This window comes from Entelurus aequoreus, linkage group LG10 (assembly GCF_033978785.1).
Source record: "Entelurus aequoreus isolate RoL-2023_Sb linkage group LG10, RoL_Eaeq_v1.1, whole genome shotgun sequence".
In the NCBI taxonomy this organism is placed as follows: Eukaryota; Metazoa; Chordata; class Actinopteri; order Syngnathiformes; family Syngnathidae; genus Entelurus; species Entelurus aequoreus.
The window spans coordinates 5702487-5730350 of NC_084740.1; the positions used below are offsets into that span (position 1 = coordinate 5702487).

General features: G+C 39.2%; 1 protein-coding gene across 2 annotated transcripts in view; it reads left to right on the forward strand.

The window, feature by feature from the left end:
* Nucleotides 1-27864, forward strand: part of igsf9ba (immunoglobulin superfamily, member 9Ba) — a 215350-nt gene that overhangs the window by 157211 nt on the left and 30275 nt on the right. For both annotated transcript variants that reach the window (XM_062059908.1, XM_062059909.1), the window contains exons 11-14: nucleotides 2970-3120; nucleotides 11860-11983; nucleotides 20409-20584; nucleotides 24691-24917. In XM_062059908.1, the coding sequence (XP_061915892.1) occupies nucleotides 2970-3120; nucleotides 11860-11983; nucleotides 20409-20584; nucleotides 24691-24917 (678 nt within the window). The remainder of the gene's footprint in view (nucleotides 1-2969; nucleotides 3121-11859; nucleotides 11984-20408; nucleotides 20585-24690; nucleotides 24918-27864) is intronic.

Below are 27864 nucleotides of genomic sequence, written 5' to 3' on the forward strand. Positions count from 1 at the left end.
CACGCCCATAGCCACGCCCGTAGCCACGCCCCCACCGCCACAGGTATCTTGGCAGTTTATGGGAAACACTGTCAGTTATCTGCACCTCCGGCATACTTGCCAACATTGAGACCTCCGAATTCGGGAGATGGGGGGTGGGGGGTTTTGAGGTGCAGGCAGCATACCCCTCCCCCTTCCAGCTTTTCTGGATGAAATGAAATTCTTTTTTCCAATCATTTTGGAACTTGCAAGCGTACTTCTTCTTACTCGTCGTCGCCATGTCTCTTCTTCGTCCTTCTCCTTCTTGTTGCACATGTGCAGTTGTGCACTGAGCTCCAAAAGCCGTCGATGTTATTGTAGCGTCCCGGAAGAGTTAGTGCTGCAAGGGATTCTGGGTATTTGTTCCGTTGTGTTTATGTTGTGTTACGGTGCGGATGTTCTCCCGAAATGTGTTTGTCGTTCTTGTTTGGTGTGGGTTCACAGTGTGGCGCATATTTGTAACAGTGTTAAAGTTGTTTATACGGCCACCCTCAGTGTGACCTGTATGGCTGTCGACCAAGTATGCCTTGCGTTATCATTAAACCAGTTAAAAACGATCATGCAATGTGTCTGCATTTCTTGACATCTTCGAGTAAAGATTATTGTTAAACCCGTCCAACGCTACTATATTATGTGACTGGGCCGGCTGTTAATATGGAGGAAAAGCGGACGCCTGGACAGCATGCGGCTGTTATGCCTGGTTCACACCAACGGCGCCGTAATTTTTGTCAATTTTTCCACGAATATCCCGATCTCTGAAATAATGTTATGCTTTGATACGCTCTGATACGAATTAGTTGCCGCTTTGTTACCGTTCCTCACGCTTTGATCCCGCTTTGATACGCTTTAAATCATGCTTTGATACGTTTTATTACGCTTTATTGAACTTTATTATGCTTTGATGCGATCCTGACGCTTTAAATCAGGCTCTGACACGATTATCAAGCTCTGTTGTGCATTGTTACAACAAAAATAAGAAAACATTTTGAAAAACTCAGTATACTGTTTTCCACACATTTTTTATATTCATTTATTTTTTTCAATTTCTCTTTTTTTTCGTTATTATGTTTTATATCTTAATTTCTTTTATTTTTGTCATCTTAATAAATATCTATCTTTCATTTCTTATGCTAGTTGAAAATAATAAAAGGCAATTATTCACACATTTTTTATATTCATTTATTTTTTCAATTTCTCTTTTTTTTTCGTTATATTATGTTTTATATCTTCATGTCTTTTATTTTTGTCATCTTAATAAATATATATCTTTCATTTCTTATGCTAGTTGAAAATAATAAAAGGCAATTATCCACCCATTTTTTATATTCATTTATTTTTTCAATTTCTCTTTTTTTTCCGTTATATTATGTTTTATATCTTCATTTCTTTTATTTTTGTCATCTTAATAAATATCTATCTTTCATTTCTTATGCTAGTTGAAAATAATAAAAGGCAATTATCCACACATTTTTTATATTCATTTATTTTTTCAATTTCTCTTTTTTTTCCGTTATATTATGTTTTATATCTTCATTTCTTTTATTTTTGTCATCTTAATAAATATCTATCTTTCATTTCTTATGCTAGTTGAAAATAATAAAAGGCAATTAGCCACACATTTTTTTTATTCATTTATTTTTTCAATTTCTCTTTTTTTTCCGTTATATTATGTTTTATATCTTCATTTCTTTTATTTTTGTCATCTTAATAAATATATATATTTCATTTCTTATGCTAGTTGAAAATAATAAAAGGCAATTATCCACACATTTTTTATATTCATTTATTTTTTCAATTTCTCTTTTTTTTTCATTATATTATGTTTTATATCTTCATTTCTTTTATTTTTGTCATCTTAATAAATATATATCTTTCATTTCTTATGCTAGTTTAAAATAATAAAAGGCATTTCTTTTATAAAACGTAACATATTCTCTTTATTATTAACATTTTCATACAGAAAAATGATAGACAGTAATGTCAAACTGCAACATCAAACAGCAGAAGTACAGAAACAATGATCATGGTATAAAAAAGGCAATGATGCAAAAGAGAATGGATTTGTAATCCTGTGTTGGTTTTACATAAAAGTTTCAATGTCACTAGTCAATATCACAGTCACTTCCTATTTGTAGGGGTCCGCGCTTTGAACCAAGATCTGTTAAGCATTCCTACGCTTTTAGTCAAGTTTTGCTGAGCTTTTTCACGCTTTCATACGCTCTCTGCGCTTTATTCCATTCTTGACAGAGCGCAGAATTTTTTTAAACCGTTTAAAAATGTTTGGCGAACTTGCCGCATGTCCCGCTTCACTACAAGCTTTCCCACGATCCATTAGGACCCTCACGCTTTAATCAGGCTTTGTTACGCTATAACGCCGCTTTGCATGCCGCTTTAAAGCGCCGTCAAAGCGCCGTTGGTGTGAACCTAGCATTAAGGGGTGAAGGTTTCAGGTGAGAGAGGACGTTAAAGGCAGCGTCTTAAAGTCACGCGCCCAATATTGTTGTCCGGGTCGAAATCGGGAGAAATTCGGGAGAATGGTTACCCCGGGAAATTTTCGGGAGGGGCAATGAAATTCGTGAGTCTCCCGGGAAAATCGGGAGAGTTGGCAAGTATGACCCCCGGGAACTTGGTGCTGCTTACTATCTCCACTGCTTTGCCGTTGATGAAGAGTGGAGTGTCCTGAGGTCGACGACGATCTCCTTGGTCTTGTTGACGTTCAGGACCAGGTTGTCGGTTCTGCACCAGTCAACCAGATGTTTTGTTTCACCTCCTCCCTGTAGTCCACATGTGTTCATTCATAGTTTTGATGTGACAATCTACAATGTAAATAGTCGTGAAAATTAAGAAAATGCATTGACTGAGAAGGTGTGTCCAAACTTTTGGCCTGTACTGTATGTTCTAAGTGCACGTTTTACGTGGAAAACACGAATAATAATGGTTGTGTGTCCAAGGTGGGGAAGCCGAGCAGGAGCAAGCACAACATCCTCCCCAGCGGCAGCTTACAGTTTGTGTCCCTCAGCAAGGAAGACCACGGCGAGTGGGAGTGTGTCGCCACCAACGTGGTCACGAGCATCACTGCCAGCACCAGGATCCTGGTCATTGGTACAAGTAGCCGTCACATTTCTCTCATCGTTCTAATTTTCCACTTCATTTTCCGTTGCACTCTGCCGCGTGGTTTGTGTGCTTCCCAAGCAGACATCTCTTAATCTTCTCGCCTCTATCCAATTTGGCCACGGGCGTCATTAAAATTTCATTTAATCTTATCTGTAATAGCTTTATAAGCTTAATTTGGAGGCTGGGTGTGTAATCACAGCGTGGCGCTCATTGCCAAACACTGTCGGAGGAGCTTTTGTCTGACCACTCCCTGGACCAAGGACAACTTTCATACGCCGTGGATTGGAAGTCCGCATCCTCAAACATCAAAATAATTTGACTTTGATGACTAAATACTGTGACTTTGCCTTTCAATAACCACAACACTCCAGCAAACCCGGAGAGGGACAAGCAGTAGAGAATGGATGGATGGATTATTATTCATTAGTCCCTACAAAAAATGATGTTGCTAAAAACATCACAGTGTAATGATAAATTTGACCAGTAGATGGCAGTCACACATAAGAGATACGTGTAATCCAATCTAATCCACTTTATTTATATAGCATATTTAAACAACAAAAATGTTTACAAAGTGCTGCGCACAAATATTAAAAACAAGATTGATAGGCTCCAGCACCCCCCTCCCCCCACCACCCTGAGAAGGGACAAGCAGTAGAGAATGGATGGATGGATAATTATTCATTAGTCCCTACAAAAAATTATGTTGCTAAAAACATTTTGTTCTAAATTGTGTACAATAAACATACCATATTTTTCGGACTATAAGGCGGACTTAAAATCCTTTCGTTTTCTCTAAACTCGACCGTGCGCCTTATAACCTAATGTACGGAATAATTTTAGTTGTGCTTACCGACCTCGAAGCTATTTTATTTGGTACACGGTGTAATGATAAATTTGACCAGTAGATGGCAGTCACACATAAGAGATACGTGTAATCCAATTCACTTTATTTATATAGCACATTTAAACAACAAAAATTTAACTTTAATTTTTAAAAAAATAAATAAATAAAATGTAAATTTAACTTTAATTTAATCAAAAATTTATACAGCACATTTAAACAACAAAAATGTTTACAAAGTTCTGCACAAAAATATTAAAAACAAGATTCAAAAACTATCCTTAGCTCCACCAATGACTGAATAAAAACAAAATAAATGAATATAAAAACAATATAAAAGACAAAGAAACAAATATTTTACCAAAAATAAAAAAAAAGTACATTTGTAAATGTACTTTAATTTGTGTAGACTGCAATATGACTCAAGTACACAACACCAACATTTGATATGTTCCTTTGAAAATATAGAACATTACACACAATGCTCAAAAATCTATATGTTATATGTTGACTATATGGCGCACTTAAAATCCTTTCATTTTTCTCAAAACTCGACAGTGCGCCTTATAACCTGGTGCACCTAATTTATGGAATAAATTTGGTTGTGCTTACCGACCTCGAAGCTATTTTATTTGGTACACAGTGTAGTGATGCATTTGACCAGTAGATGGCAGTCACACATAAGAGAAATGTGTAATCCAATCCAATCCACTTTATTTATATAGCACATTTAAACAACAAAAATGTTTACAAAGTGCTGCGCAAAAATATTAAAAACAAGATTGATAGGCTCCAGCACCCCCCGCCACCCTGAGAGGGACAAGCAGTAGAGAATGGATGGATGGATAATTATTCATTAGTCCCTACAAAAAATTATGTTGCTAAAAACATTTTGTTCTAAATTGTGTACAATAAACATACCGTATTTTTCGGACTATAAGGCGCACTTAAAATCCTTTCGTTTTCTCTAAACTCGACCGTGCGCCTTATAACCCGGTGCACCTAATGTACGGAATAATTTTAGTTGTGCTTACCGACCTCGAAGCTATTTTATTTGGTACACGGTGTAATGATAAATTTGACCAGTAGATGGCAGTCACACATAAGAGATACGTGTAATCCAATTCACTTTATTTATATAGCACATTTAAACAACAAAAATTTTACTTTAATTTTTTAAAAAATAAATAAATACAATTTAACTTTAACTTTAATTTAAACAAAAATGTATACAGCACATTTAAACAACAAAAATGTTTACAAAGTTCTGCACAAAAATATTAAAAACAAGATTCAAATACTATCCTTAGCGCCACCAATAACTGAATAAAAACAAAATAAATGAATATAAAAACAATATAAAAGACAAAGAAACAAATATTTTACCAAAAATTAAAAAAAAGTACATTTGTAAATGTACTTTAATTTGTGTAGACTGCAATATGACTCAAGTAAACAACACCAACATTTTATATGTTCCATTGAAAATATAGAACATTACACACAACGCTCAAAAATCTATATGTTGACTATAAGGCGCACTTAAAATCCTTAAATTTTCTCAAAACTCGACAGTGCGCCTTATAACCCGGTGCACCTAATTTATGGAATCATTTTTGTTGTGCTTACCGACCTCGAAGCTATTTTATTTGGTACACAGTGTAGTGATACATTTGACCAGTAGATGGCAGTCACACATAAGAGATACGTGTAATCCAATCCAATCCACTTTATATATATAGCACATTTAAACAACAAAAATGTTTACAAAGTGCTGCGCAAAAATATTAAAAACAAGATTAATAGGCTCCAGCACCCCCCCGCCACCCTGAGAGGGACAAGCAGTAGAGAATGGATGGATGGATAATTATTCATTAGTCCCTACAAAAAATGATGTTGCTAAAAAAATTCTGTTCTAAATTGTGTACAATAAACATACCGTATTTTTCGGACTATAAGGCGCACTTAAAATCCTTTCGTTTTCTCAAAACTCGACCGTGCGCCTTATAACGGTGCACCTAATTTATGGAATAATTTTGGTATTGTTTACCAACCTCAAAGCTATTTTATTTAGTACACGGTGTAATGATAAATTTAACCAGTAGATGGCAGTCACATATAAGAGATACGTGTAATCCAATCCACTTTATTTATATAGCACATTTAAACAACAAAAAATGTTTCCAAAGTGCTGCGCAAAAATATTAAAAACAAGATTCAAATATTATCCTTAGCTCCACCAATGACTGAATAAAAACAAAATAAATAATTACTTTAAAAAAAAACGCGAACCCGAAAGGGACAAGCGGTAGAAAATGGATGGATGGAACAATATAAAAGACAAGGAAACAAATATTTTACCAAAAATTTTAAAAAGGTACATTTGTAAGTGTACTTTAATTTGTGCAGACCGCAATATGACTCAAGTAAACAACACCAACATTTTATATGTTCCTTTGAAAATATAGAACATCTAAATCTATATATTGACTGTAAGGTGCACTTAAAATCCTTTCATTTTCTCAAAACTCAACAGTGCCTAATGTACGGAATAATTTCGGTTGTGCTTACCGACCTCGAAGCTACGGTATTTTATTTGGTACATGGTGTAATGATAAGTGTGACCAGTAGATGGCAGTCAAACATAAGAGATACGTGTAGACTGCAATACAACTCAAGTAAACAACACCAACATTTTATATGTTCCATTGAAAATATAGAACGCAGCGCTCAAAAATCTATCAAAATGTTTTAGTAGGACTTTGGTAAGCTATGAAGCCACACCGCTTGATGTACTGTGCTTCAACATAGGAGTATTATCATGGTGTGTGTATAAGGTAAGACATACTATCTGGCGTTTTGTTTCGCAATATTATGCAAAAGAGACTTTTCTTACCTTCTGGTACCTGCTGATGTGTATTTGGGATCTGCATAAGTCCTGAAAATGTGTGCGCGTCCGCCGTAGTTGATAAGCTTCTTCTTTTTCTCTTATCTTCTTGTTATGTGACATTCATCCTCCGCTGTTGCCATTTCTAATATAAAGTAGTGTAAAGTTCTTACTTATATCTGTCAGTAAACTCGCCATGAAAGCACTAAAACATACCGGTGTAGTGAGTTTACATTATTCACCCAAGGAACTTTAGTTATTAGAGAGTTCCGGTCGGGACGGTTTTTCACGGGACACATTTCGGGCCTCGTTGTTGCACTAGTGAGCCACGGATGAGGAGATGCTGCTCCGTTATTGATTGAAGTAAAGTCTGAATGTCATTAAAACAGTTAGCGCCATCGGGAGGGGGCGCTGAAGTTTGGAAGACTCCCGGGAGCGTTGGCAAGTATTAGAATTAGCAATGCATGCGGTGTTACCGCGGCACCGCCGCGATATATAATCGGCGGACCAGCTGTAGTGTTAATTTGATATCGCCTCAAGGGCCAAGTGAAATTACACGGCGGGCCAAATTTGGGCCGCGGGCCAGAGTTTGACACCCCTGGTCTAAATGATTAGGTACATCTGCACAGCATAATAAGATGTGCAAACAAGTCTGCTTTGTAAGGGTGTAACGGTGCGTGTATTTGTATTGAACCGTTTCGGTACGGGGGGGTTCGGTTCGGAACGGGTGTACCGAACGAGTTTCCACACTGTGATGTAACATTAAAGACCTACTGAAATCCACTACTACCGACCGCACAGTCTGATAGTTTATATATCAATGATGAAATCTTAACATTGCAACACATGCCAATACGGCCGGGTTAACTTATAAAGTGACATTTTAAATTTCCCGCTAAACTTCCGGTTGAAAACGCCTTTGGATGATGACGTATGCGCGTGATGTAGCCAGTGAAACAGAAGTATGGCTCCCCCATTGAAGCCAATACGAAATAGCTCTGTTTTCATCTCATAATTCCACAGTATTCTGGACATCTGTGTTGGTGAATCTGTTGCAATTTGTTCATTGCATTATGGAGAAAGAAGCTGAGCAAGCAAAGAAGAAAGTTGTCGGTGCGAAGCGGAGTATTTTGCGAGGGAAGTCAGCAACACAACACAGCCGGCGTTTCATTGTTTACATTCCCGAAAGATGCAGTCAAGATCGAAGAACTCGGACAACAGAGACTCTTACCAGGAGGACTTTGACTTCGATACACAGACGCCTGTAGAGAACTGGGACAACGCAGACTCTTACCAGGATTACTTTGATTTGGATACACAGACGCAGACATGCTACCGTGAGTATGCAGCTGCGCTTCCAAACATTTGATCGCTTGCCCGTACGTGCGTGTCACGTACGTAACTTTGGGTAAATATATAAGCTTTATGAACCTTGGGTTAGGTGAACGGTCCTTTGGGCTGAGTGATTGTGTGTGTTGTGCAGGTGTTTGAATTGTATTGGCGGGTTATATGGACGGGAGCTAGGAGCTAACACAACAAACACCTAGGTGTTTTTTATGCGGGATTAATTTGTGGCATATTAAATATAAGCCTGGTTGTGTTGTGGCTAATAGAGTATATATATGTCTTGTGTTTATTTACTGTTGTAGTCATTCCCAGCTGAATATCAGGTCCCACCCGCCTCTCACAGCATCTTCCCTATCTGAATCGCTTCCACTCCCCACTAGTCCTTCACTTGCACTTTCCTCGTCCACAAATCTTTCATCCTCGCTCAAATTAATGGGGAAATCGTCGCTTTCTCGGTCCGAATCGCTCTCACTTCTGGCCGCCAGCACTGTAAACAATAGGGAACTTTGCAGAAATGTTCCACTGACTACGTCACGCTACTTCCGGTAGGGGCAAGGCTTTTTTTTTGTCAGATACCAAAAGTTGCAATCTTTATCGTCGTTGTTCTCTACTAAATCCTTTCAGCAAAAATATGGCAATATCGCGAAATGATCAAGTATGACACATAGAATAGATCTGCTATCCCCGTTTAAATAAAAAAAAATCATTCCAGTAGGCCTTTATCAGGTAATGAGAAGGGACCTTTATTTTGAAGGCGAGTTGCTCCCTCCTCTAGTTTCCGGTCGTCTCCTTGCGACAGTCAGACGCTCACTGGTTTACACACGAGATGGATTTATGTGTTTCAGTGCTCCAAGTTTGTTGTTTCTTCCCACAAAGTGCCTTGGAAACATTGTCTGTAAGTCCTGTGTCTGTTTTATGAGTAACATGAAGACGTTGTGTGCTCGTGTAAATGTAGAAATAGTACTATGCGACGATAGCTTGTTGCTACTTAGCATGTAGCTTCTTTGCTGCTGGCTCACTCCTCTAAGGGAGGGTGCAATGTTTGTGTCTCTCCTCTTCAGTATATAATGTATATTATCCTGTGTTGTTTGCAACCATTCCATATGTAAATCTTATTTATGTGTGGCTTTGAGTGTTACATAGGCTATGTAGGGCTATTTACATCACTTTATGAGCACTGTTTACATGCTATTGTATGGGCTGTGTGTGTATGTGTGAAAACATGTTATGCAGCAAACATTTATAGAAATGTAGTTACTTAGTAGTGTTTATTTGACATATATTTTGTGTCTCTTTATTCAGTTTTACAAATAATTCAAGAAGAGAAGATAACAAAAACAAAAAGGGAAACAAGGAAAGAAATGACCAGTTAGACAAGAAGGAAGGAAAAGTGCATTCTCTGTGAAAACCACTAAAGCTTCTTAAAGGCCTACTGAAAGCCACTACTAGCGACCATGCAGTCTGATAGTTTATATATCAATGATGTAATCTTAACATTGCAACACATGCCAATACGACCGGGTTAACTTATAAAGTGCCATTTTAAATTTCCCGCTAAACTTCCGGTTGAAAACGTCTATATATGATGACGTATGCGCGTGACGTCACTAGATAAACGGAAGTATTGGTACCCCATTGAATCCAATACAAAAAATCTCTGTTTTAAGTTAAAGTTAAAGTACCAATGATTGTCACACACACACTAGGTGTGGTGAAATTTGTCCTCTGCATTTGACCCATCCCCTTGATCACCCCCTGGGAGGTGAGGGGAGCAGTGGGCAGCAGCGTAGCCGTGCCCGGGAACCATTTTTGGTGATTTAACCCCCAATTCCAACCCTTGATGCTGAGTGCCAAGCAGGGAGGTAATGGGTCCCATTTTTATAGTCTTTGGTATGACCCGGCCGGGGTTTGAACTCACAACCTACCGATCTCAGGGCGGACACTCTAACCACTCATTTCAAAATTCCACAGTATTCTGGACATCTGGGTTGGTGAATCTTTTCCAATTTGTTTAATAAACAATGAAGACTGCAAAGAAGAAAGTTGTAGGTGGGATCGGTGTATTAGCGGCGGACTACAGCAACACAACCAGGAGGACTTACTTGGATAGCAGACGCGCTAGCCGACGCTAGCCGCCAACCGCACGGATGATCGGGTGAAGTCCTTCGTCGCGCCGTCAATCGCTGGAACGCAGGTGAGCACGGGTGTTGATGAGCAGATGAGGGCTGGCTGGCGTAGGTGGAGCACTAATGTTTTTATCATAGCTCTGTGAAGTCCGGTTGCTGAGTTAGCTTCAATGGCGTCGTTAGCAACAGCATTTTTAAGCTTTGCCAGGCTGAGAATTATTAATCGTGTAGTTACAGGTCCATGGTTTAATAGTATTGTTAATCTTCTGTCTATCCTTCCAGTCAGGGATTTATTTATTTTGTTTCTATCTGCATTTGAGCCAGATGCTATCACGTTAGCTCAGTAGCTAAAAAGCTTCACCGATGTATTGTCGCGGATATAAAAGTCACTGTGAATGTCCATTTTGCGTTCTCAACTCTCATTTTCAAGAGGATATAGTATCCGAGGTGGTTTAAAATACAAATCCGTGATCCACAATAGAAAAAGGAGAAAGTGTGGAATCCAATGAGCCCTTGTACCTAAGTTACGGTCAGAGCGAAAAAAGACACGTCCTGCACTGCCTCTCTAGTCCTTCACTCTCACTTTCCTCATCCACGAATCTTTCATCCTCGCTCAAATTAATGGGGTAATCGTCGCTTTCTCGGTCCGAATCTCTCTCGCTGCATTGAAAACAACGGTAGAATATGAGGAGTCCTTCCTCTGGTGACGTCACGCTACTTCCGGTACAGGCAAGACTTTTTTTTATCAGCGACCAAAAAGTTGCGATCTTTATCGTCGTTGTTCTCTACTAAATCCTTTCATCAAAAATATGGCAATATCGCGAAATGATCAAGTATGACACATAGAATGGATCTGCTATCCCCGTTTAAATAAAATCATTTCATTTCAGTAGGCCTTTAAAGATAAAAGGCCTGGACTCTTTCTTCCCTTTCCTTGGGATCTTCATGTTAGCTATCTGTCAACTTGTTTACGTCTCGGACACAGACACGCAGGACGGAATACACACGGACACATTAAGTAGCTACAGAGCTATTTTAAAGCAATGTTAAAAGGATAAAGCCATTGATTACAAATTTGGTAAATAAATAACCAAAAAATGTATATTTTGTTGTTTTCTTACTGTACCGAAAATGAACCGAACCGTAACCTCTAAACCGAGGTACGTACTGAACCGAAATTTTTGTGTACCGTTACACCCTTTCTGCTTTGACAAAGATAATAGTAGTCAGGAGTGTGCAGGTGTACTTCATGCAAAGAGTGAGTTTTGAGCCGAGCCAATTTGGGCGTGACCGTGTGACAATGTGTCATAATGCAGCCGCGCTCCGAGGTCTCAGGTCCCTTCCCTCCGTCCTGCACAGGTGCGAGGTGGGCGGGGCTACGCGAGGTGACCTCATCCAGGTGGTCACTCCACGAAGACACCAAACAACTCAAATGTTTTGAGTGTTCATACCGCACGCGCTGGGTTTCTAGTTAAAATTGGGAGCTCATATTTCCTTCCTCTTGGTTTGTGTGATCCACTCAGGCACCAGCCCACATTCTCCCGGGAACATCCACGTTTTGCCCTCGACGACCTCCGCCAACGTGTCCTGGGAGCCGGGCTACGACGGCGGCTTCGAGCAGACCTTTTCCGTGTGGTACGGCCCAGTGTGAGTGCCTTGTTTTCATTCATGCTGAGAAGATGCTGTACCGAGCTCCACACTCGAGCTGCTGTGGGGTGGGTATTAATTCCACTTGTGGTCACAACTGGGAGAGCGCTTTTCATTTTTCAAAGGAGGTCATCAATCCGCTGTACTATAGATACACTGCAAAAACTGAAATCTAAGTAAGATGAAATATGTCAAATAAGGGTGATATTTGCTTATTTTCTGTCTGATAAGATAATTCTTCTCACTAAGCAGATTTTATGTTAGAGTGTTTTACTTGTTTTAAGTGTTTTGGTCCTAAATGATCTCAGTAAGATATTACAGCTTGTTGCTGAGATGTTATGACCTATATTGAGTAAAACATGCTTGAAACTAGAATATCAACTGTTGTGTCATCAACACTCACAAGTATAAAACTACTTTTTTAAAAGTAATAATTTCTTATTTCAAGCATGAAAAAAAAATCATGACTTTGACACAATTGTGTCTCATAATTAAAACAGATGACAGCCAAATGGACTTTGCTGTTTTATTTGCAATGAAACAATAGAAAATACGTACTCCTATAGTAGTACAGTTGGCACAGTACAGTAAACTGACAGTTAATATTTAAACATTTAACATGTGACATTTCTAACTATTTTGAACAAAAATTGTTCATGCACATTCAGATAAATTCTTCAAAATTACAATTTAAAAAAATTTGGCCGGGGGCCAGGCTGTATATATGCGCACTAATTGACTGAAAGAGCACGCACTTGTCGCGATGATGTCATGTTGTCGATGGAAAAATGCATTTTTAGACCATATGATTTGCCTGAGCGGCTAGGAGACCCCGAGAGTAACAAGCGCTTGCCTTGTTGCCTTTCCATTAAGAACAATAAATTAGTTTTTAGTATAAGTTTGCTGGTTTGAAGAAATGTAATGCCGAGCGCATATCATTATGACAAGATAATGGCACTAGCACTTGCTTAATTTAAGAATATTTTTCAACATTTTGAGCAAAACGGTCTTTTTTTTTTTCTACCAAGAAAATTGCACTTTTTATTAGTGAGAATATACTTATTTTAAGGTGTTTTGGGGTTCTTTGAGGTTAGCTAATTTTACTTGTCTTGGAAAGTCTAGAAAAGCCAAATTTTCTTGTTCTATTGGCAGATAATTTTGCTTAGTTCAAATAAAATACCCCTAATTTTTGAATTTTTTTTTTCTTGTTTTTGAACACTGACTTTTTGCAGTGTACATATGGGTACCGAATTCTGGTACTTTGATCGGCACTTCCTGAACTGATTCACATAAAATGAAACGTTGCTATATTTCAATACCTTTGTTGCACACAAAGTGTGCAACAAAGGTGCTCAAACACTTGGCGGGGAAATAAGCACTCATGCGGCACTCTGTCAAACTACCTCTAGGTAATGTTACATCCTGCAAAAAGTCAGTGTTCAAAAACAAGAAGAAAAAAAATACAAAAATGAGGGGTATTTTATTTGAACTAAGCAAAATTATCTGCCAATAGAACAAGAACATTTGGCTTGTCAAGACTTTCCAAAACAAGTAAAATTAGCTAACCTCAATGAACCCCAAAATACCTTAAAATAAGTATATTCTCACTAATAACAAGCACACTTTTCTTGGTAGAAAAAAAAGAAAAAAAACCTTTTTGCTCTTTTGCTCAATAGGTTGAAAAATATTCTTAAATGAAGTAAATGCTAGTGCCATTATCTTGACATAATGATATGCACTCGGCATCATGATTTTTTTTTCCGTGCTTGAAGTAATAAATGATTACTTTAAAAAAGTAGTTTTATACTTGTGAGTGATGACACAACAGTTGATATTCTAGTTTCAAGCATGTTTTACTCAATATAGGTCATAACATCTCAGCAACAAGCTGTAATGTCTTACTGACATCATTTAGGACCAAAACACTTAAAACAAGTAAAACATTCTCACATAAAATCTGCTTAGTGAGAAGAATTATCTTATCAGACAGAAAATAAGCAAATATCACCCTTATTTGAGATATTTAATCTTACTTAAATTTCACTTTTTGCAGTGCATTGTAGCTGAGATAGGCTCGAAGCGCCCCCCGCGACCCCGAAGGGAATAAGCGGTAGAAAATGGATGGATGGAGTTTTCCATGCCAACAAAGCAAGCTTTCCTGGTATAAAACAGTCAAATATGTCGTGCCTGATTTATTGAGACCCACTGAAACAGCGTGTGCAATCTATGAAATCGTGAGGGTGTTGCGTGCAATCTACTAACAATGCACGTGCTATTCTTGACCGATGCGGCACACCTTTTTTTAAATGAGGATTTTGCGTGTGCTATGCAGCTTTCACCATGGAGACACTCGATTTACTGCACATTAATGTTATCATGCTCCTCCTTTGATAGCGTTCTGCTATCAAACAGCAGCAGACATGTTCCACTTTTTATGGGCATTTTAGAAGCAGTCCGCAATGAACCCATGTGCAACGTTCATATTGTTGTTACTCAGCCAGCGCATCTGAACAGATCCGAACAGATGTTTATTGGGATAAGGTAAACATCTGTTCAGTATTTTAACACAAAAGTGTTTGATTGTGAGGCATTAAAAGCCACAACGGGTCCATCAGACCCACAAACGCTGGCTGAGTAACAACAATATGAACGTTGTACGGAAAATTTCTCTGCCAGTTTCTGCATCCCACAGGGATTCTTCTTTTGTGTTTCTGCACCTGCGGTTCCCACACAAGGTTGCAACATTGTTTGTCAACACTGTCTGCTCTCATTTTCTCGCACATTTTGACCCTCTGATGTTCTGTGTACCTACACTCTGTCCTCCTCCTGTCTAGGCCTGCAGTGTGTGTGTGTGTGTATGTATGTGTGTGTGTGTGTGTGTGTGTGTGTGTGTGTGTGTGTGTGTGTGTGTGTGTGTGTGTGTGTGTGTGTGTGTGTGTGTGTGTGTGTGTGGTACACAGAACATCAATTTCCACACTTCTATTAGCCAGTGGACCCGGACATCTTATATGTAATAGAAATGTGTAGGGGGGGTGTATGGTGTGCAGTGTTGGGTTAATTACTGGAAACCAGTAACTAGTTACAGTTACTAGTTACTTTATTTCAAAAGTAACTTACTTACTTACACCAAAAAGTAATGTGTTACTGTGAAAAGTAACTATTTACTTACTTCTTTTTTTGTTCTTTTTTTTTTTAAGACTCCCATTAAAGGCCTACTGAAAGCCACTACTAGCGACCACGCAGTCTGATAGTTTATATATCAATGATGAAATCTTAACAACGCAACACATGCCAATACGGCCGGGTTAACTTATAAAGTGCAAGTTTAAATTTCCAGCTAAACTTCCGGTTGAAAACGTCTATGTATGATGACGTATGCGCGTGACGTGAATGGTTTCAATGGAAGTATTCGGACACCATTGTATCCAATTCAAAAAGCTCTGTTTTCATCTCAAAATTCCACAGTATTCTGGACATCTGTGTTGGTGAATCTTTTGCAATTTGTTTAATGAACAATGGAGACTGCAAAGAAGAAAGTTGTAGGTGGGATCGGTGTATTAGCGGCTGGCTGCAGCAACACAACCAAGAGGACTTTGATTTGGATAGCAGACGCGCTATCCGACGCTAGCCGCCGACCGCATCGGTGATCGGGTGAAATCCTTCGTCGCACCGTCGATCGCTGGAACGCAGGTGAGCACGGGTGTTGATGAGCAGATGAGAGCTGGCGTAGGTGGATAGCTAATGTTTTTAGCATAGCTCTGTGAGGTCCCGTAGCTAAGTTAGCTTCAATGGCGTCGTTAGCAACAGCATTGTTAAGCTTCGCCAAGCTGGAAAGCATTAACCGTGTTGTTACATGTCCATGGTTTAATAGTATTGTTGATCTTCTGTCTATCCTTCCAGTCAGGGGTTTATTAGCGTTCGCATGTACCCTGTACAAAGGACTCCCGCAGGGAGTCCTTTGTACAGGTACAAAGGAACCTATTGAAATTGTAAGGTTGATTATTATTCCGCAGCTTTGCGCACTACTTTGCCCCCCTTAACATGCTTCAAAACTCACCAAATTTTATACACACATAGAAAAACTGGGACAGCACACTTTAGTAAAAAAACCAAACCCCAAAAATCAAAATTGCGCTCTAGCGCCCCCTAGGAAAAAAACAAAAACAAACTGCCTGTAACTCCCACTAGGAATGTCGTAGAGACATGAAACAAAAATCTGTATGTAGGTCTCACTTAGACCTACAATTCATAATTTCACATCCTCGGGCAAAAACCAACAGGAAGTTGGCAATTTCCCCTTCAACACAAAAAATGACTAAAAACACTCATTTTTGCTTCTTTGAGCTGTAATTTGACCCCCTTAAAATACTTCAAAACTCACCAAAATTTTTACACACATTGGGACAGTTGGAAATTGCGATCTAAAAAAAAAACGAACCCCAAAACTCAAAATTGCGCTCTAGCGCAATTTTTGAATAAAACAGAGACAAAAATGCTTCTCAGAGGAAAACACAGACAAAACTGCTTGTAACTTCCGGTAGGAACGTTTTAGAGACATGAAACAAAAACCTTTACGTAGGTCTTACTTAGACCTACATTTCCTAGATTGAAATTTTTCAGCAAAAATCAACAGGACGTTTGCAATCCCTCCTTCAAAACTAACTTTTTGTTAAAACCGGTCACCTAACATCAAACATTATCTCCTCTGAGCGCGTTTGTCGTTTCGGCTTCAAACTACTACAGGAGAGAGATTGAACCCTTCTGATTAAAAGTTGGCGAAAGCGTTGTAATAAGTGCTACGGTTTTGATTTTACGAGCCTTCAAAGAAACCAACCACTGTGCCGCAGACACAACTTCCTGTAACTCCCAGTACGAATATCGTAGAGACATGCAACAAAAACCTCTATGTAGGTCTGACTTAGAGCTACGTTTCATACACTGACATCCTTCAGCAAAAATCAACAGGAAGTTGGCAATCACCCCTTCAAAACAAAAGTTTCATAAAAACACTAATTTTTGCCTCTTTGCGCTGTAATTTGACCCCCTTAAAATACTTCAAAACGCACCAAACTTTTTACACACATCAGGACTGGCGGAAATTGCGATCTAATTAGGACTAGCACCTGCCAAAATGCGGACCCGACCAACGCTGCTTGCAGCTTTAATTTCTTTTGTTTCTATCTGCAGTTAAGCACGATGCTATCACGTTAGCTCTGTAGCTAAAGAGTTTCGCCGATGTATTGTCGTGGAGATAAAAGTCACTGTGAATGTCCATTTCGCGTTCTCGACTCTCATTTTCAAGAGGATATAGTATCCGAGGTGGTTTAAAATACAAATCCGTGATCCACAATAGAAAAAGGAGAGAGTGTGGAATCCAATGAGCCAGCTTGTACCTAAGTTACGGTCAGAGTGAAAAAAGATGCGTCCTGCACTGCACTCTAGTCCTTCACTCTCACGTTCCTCATCCACGAATCTGTCATCCTCGCTCAAATTAATGGGGTAATCGTCGCTTTCTCGGTCCGAATTGCTCTCGCTGCATTGTAAACAATGGGGAAATGTGAGGAGCACTTCAACCTGTGACGTCACGCTACTTCCGGTACAGGCAAGGCTTTTTTTTATCAGCGACCAAAAGTTGCGAACTTTATCGTCGATGTTTACTTCTAAATCCTTTCAGCAAAAATATGGTAGTATTTTGACTCATAGAATGGACCGGCTAACCACGTTTAAATAAAAGAAAAACATTTCAGTAGGCCTTTAATGCCCTTTTAACTTTCATTTCGGTACTGTTATTGCACTGGAGAATAATACAATCTGTTGATCAACTTGACATGCATTTGCATCACTGAACTCAGAAAGCAATGTGGTCTACATACAACACACAAAGTCTGCTAAGCAATGTGCTCTACATACAACACACAAAGACAAAGATATGTTTCAAAGGGCCAATTTATTTCAGGCCAGAACAAATTGACAAAACTATTTTAAATAGCTGCAACATAATGGCACTTTAACTTTAAGCAGATAGGATCTTTGATCCAAGACACAACTTACATTGAACTAAAATGTTATTTTCTTTGTGCTCGACAAAAGTAAAGTATTGAGAATGTCTCCATGTTAAGAAACTCAACTTGATGTTGTTAGTTGTTATGAGAGTAGTGTGTGGCCCTTTAAGATATGACAGCATGTGAGGTGAGTGACGTCAGTGAGTGAGTGGGCGAGAGAGGTGAGGGAGCGGCAACAGTGAGTGCGTGCAGGTGCTCTAGCTTGGTGGATGGCTGCGTCCAATAAAGTCACAAAGTTGCAACAAACCGCCGGCCTCGTCATTCACCCTCAGCTGTAAAGACCCACTTCCGGGTAAAGTGAAGGTTGTTAGCCCCGAAGTACATAGGCCCTGGAGGAACGTCTCCCCTGTGCCCCTCAACTACGGTCTGGGAGCCCCCACTCGGCCCCCACCCACACAAAGCACGCCTTTTTCTTTTCCTTGTGACACAGAAGGACGACACTGCAGCGCTGCAATAAAACACACTCAGATCTTCTGTTTCTAGCCGATACCACATAAAAAATAACGTAAAATAACGCAGTAACGCATTATGTAATAACGGTAACTGAGTTACTGAATATAAAAAATAACGCGTTAGATTACTAGTTACCACCGAAAATAACGGCATTAGTCCCAACACTGATGGTGTGTGGTCATTAAATATGTATTCTGATATATGTTCTTCACAGAAAGTCAGTGAGTCTCTGTTTGAAAAATTAATTAATTGTATCATTTTTCTTTTAATAAAAAATGAAAACGGGTACCACAGACCCGAATACCACACAAGGGTGAAACCCACTTTTTTTTTGTTCACTACAGATGCGCTCATGAGAGAGAGGCTGCACTTACTGTGCTCAAGACACAAAAAAAACCCCATAAAAGATATTTCAATAATATAAAGTACAGGCCAAAAGTGTGGACACACCTTCTCCTCATTCTTTATTTTCATGACTATTTACATTGTAGATTGTCACATCAAAACTATGAATGAACACATGTGGAGTTATGTACTTAAAAAAAAAAAGGTGAAATAACTGAAAACATGTTTTATATTCTAGTTTCTTCAAAATAGCCACCCTTTGATCTGATTACTGCTTTGCACACTCTTGGCATTCTCTCCATGAGCTTCAAGCACACCTGTGAAGTGAAAACCATTTCAGGTGACTACCTCTTGTAATTGGCGAAGTAAGTTTATATTTCATATGGTGAGATGAGTAAGATTATCTAGAAAATGAATGGATGGATGAGATACATTCAGAATGTTTATCATGGTTCTTCTTCTTTGTACTTTGTAAACACTTTAAGTTTGAAGAGTTTCTTGAAGTGGATCATATTAGTACTTTGTTTGATTTCTTTGCTTAATCCATTCCATCATTTAATTCCACATACTGATGTTGTCAGGTTCAAACACTGATGACATCTATTAAACAGACAAAGAAGCAAGGAATTAAACAGAGACATAATTCAATTTAGCTCATTGAGGAGAAACGTCTGGGCTGTACTCTTTGGACAGTCTCCCACCACGCTCTGACGAAAGATTATACGCCTCCTCTTTTATTTTGACTTTCCCTGATTACATGGCAACAGCTGTTTCTAAGGGACGGGGGTCCTAAACAGCAGCTGTCTTTGGTCACAAAACAATTCAAAGACAAGGTTTATGGAGGGGGGTCAGGTCCTGCTTCCTCTCCGCTTTGTAGATCTGGGGTCAAGACAAAATCTTCCTGTGGATTACAATAGACACCTTCATGTCGCTTCCCATCCTACACAGTGGAGTTTTACAAGCCTTTTGATTGGTAGGATCAAAGACAGCTTTTGTCTGCTCGCCGGGAACTCATTGAAACACAAATTATTCTGACAGATATACTGAAGGTCTTAAGTGTTGTACATTCGTACAAATGTTTTAAATTACATTTTTCTCTAAGATTATATTTCTCCTCGTTTGTTGAGAAGAATTGTTGTATATTCTTGGCTAGCATGTTAAAGTTTGCTTTATGTATAATTTTAGCTGTTTGCAAATTCACTATGTCGTGGAGTTTCAGTATTTTTGATTCAATAAATAAAGTGTTTGTATGTTCTCTATATCCAACATGATGTATGTGTATATACTAGTATATACCTCTCTTTATTTGTGAGGGGTTGTTTGGAGTGCTAATCAGGTGAATGTAATATTGTTTCCCAGCTTTAGTGACCTTATTTCCCCCTGTGGATCAGCACAAAGTAGGCCACTTGTGTGCAAATTCCAACTTACAACCCGTGAAAGCTCGCCAATATCTTTGCAACATAAACCCGGAGCCAAACAGTAGAAACGACAGACTAAAGTTCTGTGGACTCCAGATTAAATTAACGTTAGTGACAATGAAATAACGTCCCGTTTTCCTCCCCCAGGTCAAAGAGAATAGACTTCGGTCCACATGACTGGCATTCAATGCCGGTTTCCGGTGCTCAGATTTGGTTGCTGGTGCCAGGGTTGGAGCCTGGGACGGAGTACCAGTTCAGTGTGCTGGCCCAGAACAAATTGGGCACGGGCCCATTCAGCGAAGTTGTGACAGTCAACACGGCAGGTGGGTTCTGCTTCTAGTGCCATCAACGCTTCCTTTTTTTCTTTCTGTTTACTGCCACTGACTTGGCTCCCACACCTTTTTTCTATTCTTTCCTGTAGTCACAATGTAGTATACTGCCCTCTAGTGGGTCTTAGGTGTCAAATATTACACTGGTACTGCTATCAAGTCACATCCTATAAAAGGGCTGCATGCAATTTAAACCGTATTTAGGATTTAAACAAGAATATAGTGAACAAAACAAGAACAGGGCAAAGTCAGTGCATGAATAAAGAAATATATTACTTACTTTTCCCCTACTTTCTGTAATTGTCAGTCGACAAAAATATGAAAAAAAATCAACAACACCCCGGGTGTTGTTGGTTTTTTTCCGTGATTGTCGCGGCCTGAATTCGCAACAGCTTTTACGAAGATTTGCGGCTAAAGTGGCAAATTTTATGGCTTATTTGTTTTTCCAATGACACTGAATTAACTTGTGATTTTTATGATTTATCTATCATTGTTTTAAATGTTCAATTTAACCTTAACCTCAACAGAAATTGGAAAATAATATACAGCTTATACTGTAAAGGTATTATATATAATATATATAATAATACATATTGGTGTATACATTTAGGCATAATATACAGTTTATATACCTGTATATTATTAAACGTATAAAAGGCTATTATATCATATATATATACAGTATATATATAATAGCCTTATTGCTATTATATCTGAGCTTTTATATAATAGCACACAAGTATGTGCTATTATATTATTTCATAACTTGTTGGTCACAATTTAATATGAAAAGCCAGTACATGAATAAAGAAATTTATTGCTTACTTTTCCCCTACTTTATGTATTTGTCAGTCTCTCCAGGGTGTTGTTGCTTTTTTTTCGTGATTGTCTCGGCCTAAAACACCTGAATTCGCGGCAGCTTTTTTTCTGTTTTAAACCGTATTTAGGATTTAAACAAGAATGTAGTGAACAAAACAAGAACAGGGCAAAGTCAGTGTATGAATAAATACATATTTTGCTTACTTTTCCCCTACTTTTTTTTCATATTTTTTTCTGTATTTGTCCACAGACAAATACAGAAAAAAATATGGGGGAAAAAACGACACCCTGGGTGTTGTTGGTTTTTTTCCGTGATTGTCGCGGCCTAAAATGCCTGAATTCGCGGCAGTTTTTACGAAAATCTGCGGCTAAAGTGGCAACATTTTATGGCTTATTTGTTTTTCAATGAGACAGAATTAACTTGTGATTTTTATGATTAATCTGTCATTGTTTTAAATGTTCAATTTAACCTTAACCTCAACAGAAATTGGAAAATAACATACAGCTTATACTGTAAAGGTATTATATATAATAATACATATTGGTGTATACATTGAGGCATAATATACAGCTTATATACCTGTATATTATTAAACGTATAAAAGGCTATTATATCATATATATATATATATATATATATATATATATATATATATATATATATATATATATATATATATATATATATATATATATATATATATATATATATATATATATATATATATATATAATAGCCTTATTGCTATTATATCTGAGCTTTTATATAATAGCACACAAGTATGTGCGATTATATTATTTCATAACTTGTTGGTCACAATTTAATATGAAAAGTCAGTGCATGAATAAATAAATGTATTGCTTACTTTTCCCCTACTTTCTGTATTTGGTATTTGTCGGTGTCTCCAGGGTGTTGTTGGTTTTTTTTCGTGATTGTCGCGGCCTTTTACGCCTGAATTCGCGGCAGCTTTTACAAAAATTTGCGGCAAAAGTGGCAACATTTTATGGCTGATTTGTTTATCAGTGACACTGAATCAACTTGATTTTTATGAATTATCTATCATTGTTTTAAATGTTCAATTTAACCTCAACAGAAATTGGACAACAGATACTATATTAATGCTTTACTCTTTTTATGCCGCACATACTTATAATCAGACACTAGATGGCAGTAAAAGCAAATACTCAGAGCTCATTGTCAAATCACTTACAATCTTAATGCTTTGAAGTAACGTCATACCTCAAGGACACACGTACAAGGCCTGCGTGGTATGTCAGCGCAGTGAGAAAGAAAGATTCCTGCTCTTTAAAATCGATGCCTCAGTGAGACATGGACCGATGACCTCATTTACACCGGAGACATGGCTTTAAAAGTGATGGTAATGGCTTTATTGGTTCCCGACACGCTCGTTAACACGTTGCGTTAAAGAAAATGGCCTTTACACTTGTGCAATTAAAAAAAGAGAATACAATGATTTGCAAATCCTTTTCAACTTATATTCAATTGCCAATGTAACTGTGTTACATGGCCTTTCCTTTTAGCAACACTCAGTAAACGTTTGGGACTCGTCAGACCACAGAACACTTTTCCACGCCATCATAGATGAGCACGGGCCCAGCGGGTGTTGTTGATAAATGGCTTTCGCCTTGCATAGTAGAGTTTTAACATTCACTTACAGATGTAGCGACCAACTGTAGTTACTGACAGTGGTTTTCTTGTTCCTGAGCCCATGTGGTGATATCCTTTACACACGGATGTCGCTTTTTGATGCAGTACTGCCTGAGGGATCGAAGGTCCGTAATATCATCAGCTTACGTGCAGTGATTTCTCCAGATTCTCTGAACCCTTTGATGATATTACGGAGCGTAGATGGTGAAATCCCTCAATTCCTTGCAATAGCTGGTTGAGAAATGTTGTTCTTAAACTGTTGGACAATTTGTTCACGCATTTGTTGACAAAGTGGTGACCCTCGCCCCATCCTTGTTTGTGAATGACTGAGCATTTCATGGAAGCCGCTTTTATACCCAATCATGGCACCCACCTGTTCCCAATTAGCCTGTTCCAAATAAGTATTTGACGAGCATTCCTCAACCATCTGTCTTTTTTGCCACTTGTGCCAGCTTTTTTGAAACATGTTGCAGGTATCAAATTCCAAATGAGCTAATATTTGCAAAAACTAACAAAGTTTTTGTTAGAATAATTATGTATATATTATCACACTAACTTTAGTATGCTTAAAGTCCGTTGCTTTAGTTATTAGCTATTGTGCTCAAGTTAGACTTTTCTAATCTATGCAAGGACAAAACTTCTTGTCTGAGGGGTGGCCTCAGCCGCAGATGTTATCTTTGTTTTAGCCCGCTAACAGCCAAGGACTTCAACGACCTCAACGAAGATAAGATGACAGCACGCAGACGGAGCAGAGACTTCAAGGACCTCAACGAAGATTAGATGACAACACGCAGACGAAGCAGGGGACAAGGCGTTAATCACAAGGCCCCCAGCACATTCCGTCACGTATTGTGTGTCCTGGGCCTGCTTTGCATAATATATGTGACCACTCCTTTTAGTGTTGTTGACTGTGGAACTCCTGAATAAATAGAGGGACACAGGAGCTGAACCTTAGAGCGTAGGGCGAGACTGTGACTAAGTGTGCAGCTCCATGCGTTCTCCTCATGAGCTAAATTGAACTCTGTCTCTGCATGATTCCTTGCTTCTTGTCTGATTAATAGATGTCATCAGTGTTTGAGCCTGACATCTTTCCAGTTGGAACGTTAAATATCTTGTCTTTGCAGTCTATTCAATTGAATATAAGTGGAAAAGGATTTGCAAATCATTGTATTCTGTTTTTATTTACCTTTTACACAATGTGACAACTTCACTGCTTTTGGCTTTTGTAATATTATAATCAAATTGTATTAAACCCACGACCCTAGTGAATGAGTGGATGGAAATGGTATTACGCATGTGAGGTGTCGTGTGAATTAAAGACTAATATAATTGAATAGTGGCAATTATTGAGCTCATTCCCAATAATAGTGACCTTGTTTTGTGCATTATGCTCATCACTTTGTAAACAAATCATGTTATGTTATCTTACAGATCTAAAGTACAGTATACTGTACTGTGAGTTGCTACTACTTAGCGGGCATTTTTCGATCATAAATATAATAGTTGCTGACTAACTCTCTTCATGTATTTTTGACAAAATGCAATTTTACACATCACACGGCATTTATGTGTTTTTGTTCACTCTGCATTGCATCTGACCTTCTCCCCCCAGGCTCCCCCCTGGGCACCCCAGAACCACTGGTGCTTCTTACTCCACCTCGGTGCCTCACCGCCAATCGCACGCAGCACGGTGTCCTCCTCACCTGGCTCCCCCCAGCCAACCACTCTTCCCCCATCAACCGCTACATCATAGAGTTCCGCCTCGGGGAACGATGGGAAACCCTCGACGACTTGATCCCGTCCACGGAGACCGAGCTCATCGCCAGAGACCTCGTTCAGGTAGGGGGGACACGATGTATTTTCCGGACCATAGGGCGCACCGGATTATAAGGCGCACTGCCGATGAATGGGTCTAGTCAGGTCTTTTTTCATACAAAAGGGGTCAGATTATGATTTTTTTCTAAATGTAAAAGACTTCCTTGTGGTCTACATCAGTGTTTTTCAACCTTTTTTGAGGCAAGGCACATTTTTGTCGTAAAAAAAAATACATAGGCACACCACCAGAAAACGTTAAAAAATGTAACTCCACCAGGTCGTCATGCCTTATTTTGAGTTTGTTGGTGTTTTCCTGTGTGTAGTGCTTTAGTTCTTGTCTTGCACTGTTATTTTGGTGGCCCTTCCTGTTTTGTCGGCGTTTTCCTGTAGCAGTTTCGCGCGCACCTGCTTCGTGTTAGCAATCAAGGCTATTTACGTTGTTGCTACCCTTCTTTGTGAGGACATTGTTGATTGTCGTTTTACGTACGGATGTACTTTAGTGGACGCCGTAAGTTTTTGCTGTCGTCCAGCATTCTGTCTGTTTACTTTGTAGCCAGTTCAGTTTGACTTTCGTGTTGCAAAGCTGTTGCCTTTTCCTTTTCCTTTCCCTTTCGTTCATTTTGGGTTTAAGCATTACATACCTTTTTTTTACCTGCACAACGCCTCCCGCTGTGGTCTGCATATTGGGATCACGACAAACCATCCTCGTCTCACCCGACACATTCCGACTTTTACAAAGCAATGAACTACCTGCTGCCACCTACCGACACGGAGTATTACATGGTTACTAGGGCTGCAACTAACGATTAATTTGATAATCGATTAATCTGTCGATTATTGCTTCGATTAATAATCGGATAAAAGAGACAAACTACATTTCTATCCTTTCCAGTATTTTATTGAAAAAAAAACAGCATACTGGCACCATACTTATTTTGATTATTGTTTCTCAGCTGTTTGTACATGTTGCAGTTTATAAATAAAAGTTTATTAAAAAAAAATAGCATAGATCCAACGAATCGATGACTAAATTAATCGCCAACTATTTTTATAATCGATTTAATCGATTAGTTGTTGCAGCCCTAATGGTTACCCTGCTGAGTTCTACACAGCACAGACACTAAGCAACGGCACATTATTGGCAGATTATAATTATTGATTTGCAAAAAATATTTTTGGGATAAATTAGGTGAAGTTTCATAATTTCCCACGGCACACCAGACAATATCTCACGGCCGCGGCACAGGTGTTGAAAAACACTGCTCTACATAACATGTGATGGTGGTTCTTTGGTCAAAATGCTGCATAGATGATGTTTTACACATCATCTTCAAGTCGCTTTCTGACAGTCTCTTCAGGATGCGACGTTTTGTGGGCGGGTCTTATTTACGTGGCTCATCTTCGACAGCGTCTTCTCCCAGTCATCTTTGCTGTAGCGGTGTAGCGTGCAAGGACGGGAGTGGAAGAAGTGTCAAAAGATGGCGCTAACTGTTTTAATGACATTCAGACTTTACTTCAATCAATAACGGAGCAGCATCTCCTCATCCGTGGCTCACTAGTGCAACAACAATGTTGGAAATGTGTCCCGGGAAAAAACATCCGACCAGAACTCTCTAATAACTAAAGTTCCTTGGGTGAATAATGTAAACTCACGATACCGGCATGTTTTAGCGCTTCCATAGACCTTAGAACTTTACGCTACTTTATATTAGAAATGGCAATAGCGGAGGATGAATGTCCCATAACAAGAAGATAGTGGGAAAAAAAGAAGCTTATCGACTACAGCATCGGCACGGACTACAGTGCAAATTTTCAGGACTTATGCAGATCCCAAATACACATCAGCAGGTACCTAAGAAATGTTGGTTTTGCATAATATTGCGAAACAAAACGCCAGATAATATGTCTGCTAATAGGTGCCATTTTGCGGTCCTTATACACACCATAGTAACACTTGTATCTCTGACTACAGTAGCTGTAACAGGCCGACAATCCATCAAGCAGTGCGGCTTCAAAGTCGTACTAAAACATTTTGACAGATTTTTGAGTGCCGTAAATAGTAAATGGGTTTTGTAGAGGTTTCCCTCTAGTGGGTTCTCCTGACCCCCACACACTGGCACGAGAGGTTGGATCAAGTCTTTTATTTCTATACACCAGTACGGTTTGCTTTTCAGCAGTATATAGTTCTGAGTTTTCAGTCCGGCGTGTCTCTGCTTTGCTCTCTAGTGTGTCTCTCTTTCTCTCGCTCCAACTCCAACAACCGTGTCTCAGCCCCGGCTGCTGCTAATACGCATGGCAGGTGATTGGACGATCAGCCCCAGCTGGGTAATCCAATCACCACTGCCAGCTGTGCTTTGAGGCCGGTTCTTCCACACCCCGCTCCGCGGCAGTCCCGCAGACCACGCCCCCCTCCACAGGGTTATACTTGCATAGTGCTTTTCTACCTTGAAGGTACTCAAAGCGCTTTGACACTATTTCCACATTCACCCATTCACACACTGATGGCGGGAGCTGCCATGCAAGGCCCTGACCACCACCCATCAGAAGCAAGGGTGAAGTGTCTTGCTCAAGGACACAACAGATGTGACAAGGCTGGTAGAAGGTGGGGATCGAACCAGGAACCCTCAGGTTGCTGGCACGGCCACTCTCCCAACTTCACCACGCCGTCCCCATGTGTAATGTTCTATATTTTCAATGGAACATTTACATTTTTGGTGTTGTTTACTGTGTTGATGACATCTATTAAACAGACAAGAAGCAAGGAATCATGCAGAGACAGAGTTCAATTTAGCTCATGAGGAGAACGCATGGAGCTGCACACTTAGTCACAGTCTCGCCCTACGCTCTAAGGTACAGCTCCCGCGTCCCTCTATTTATTCAGGAGTTCCCCAGTCAACATCACTGAGGCCGCCTCTAAGAGGAGTGGTCACACATATGCAAAGCAGCTCCAGTACGCACAATACGTGACGGA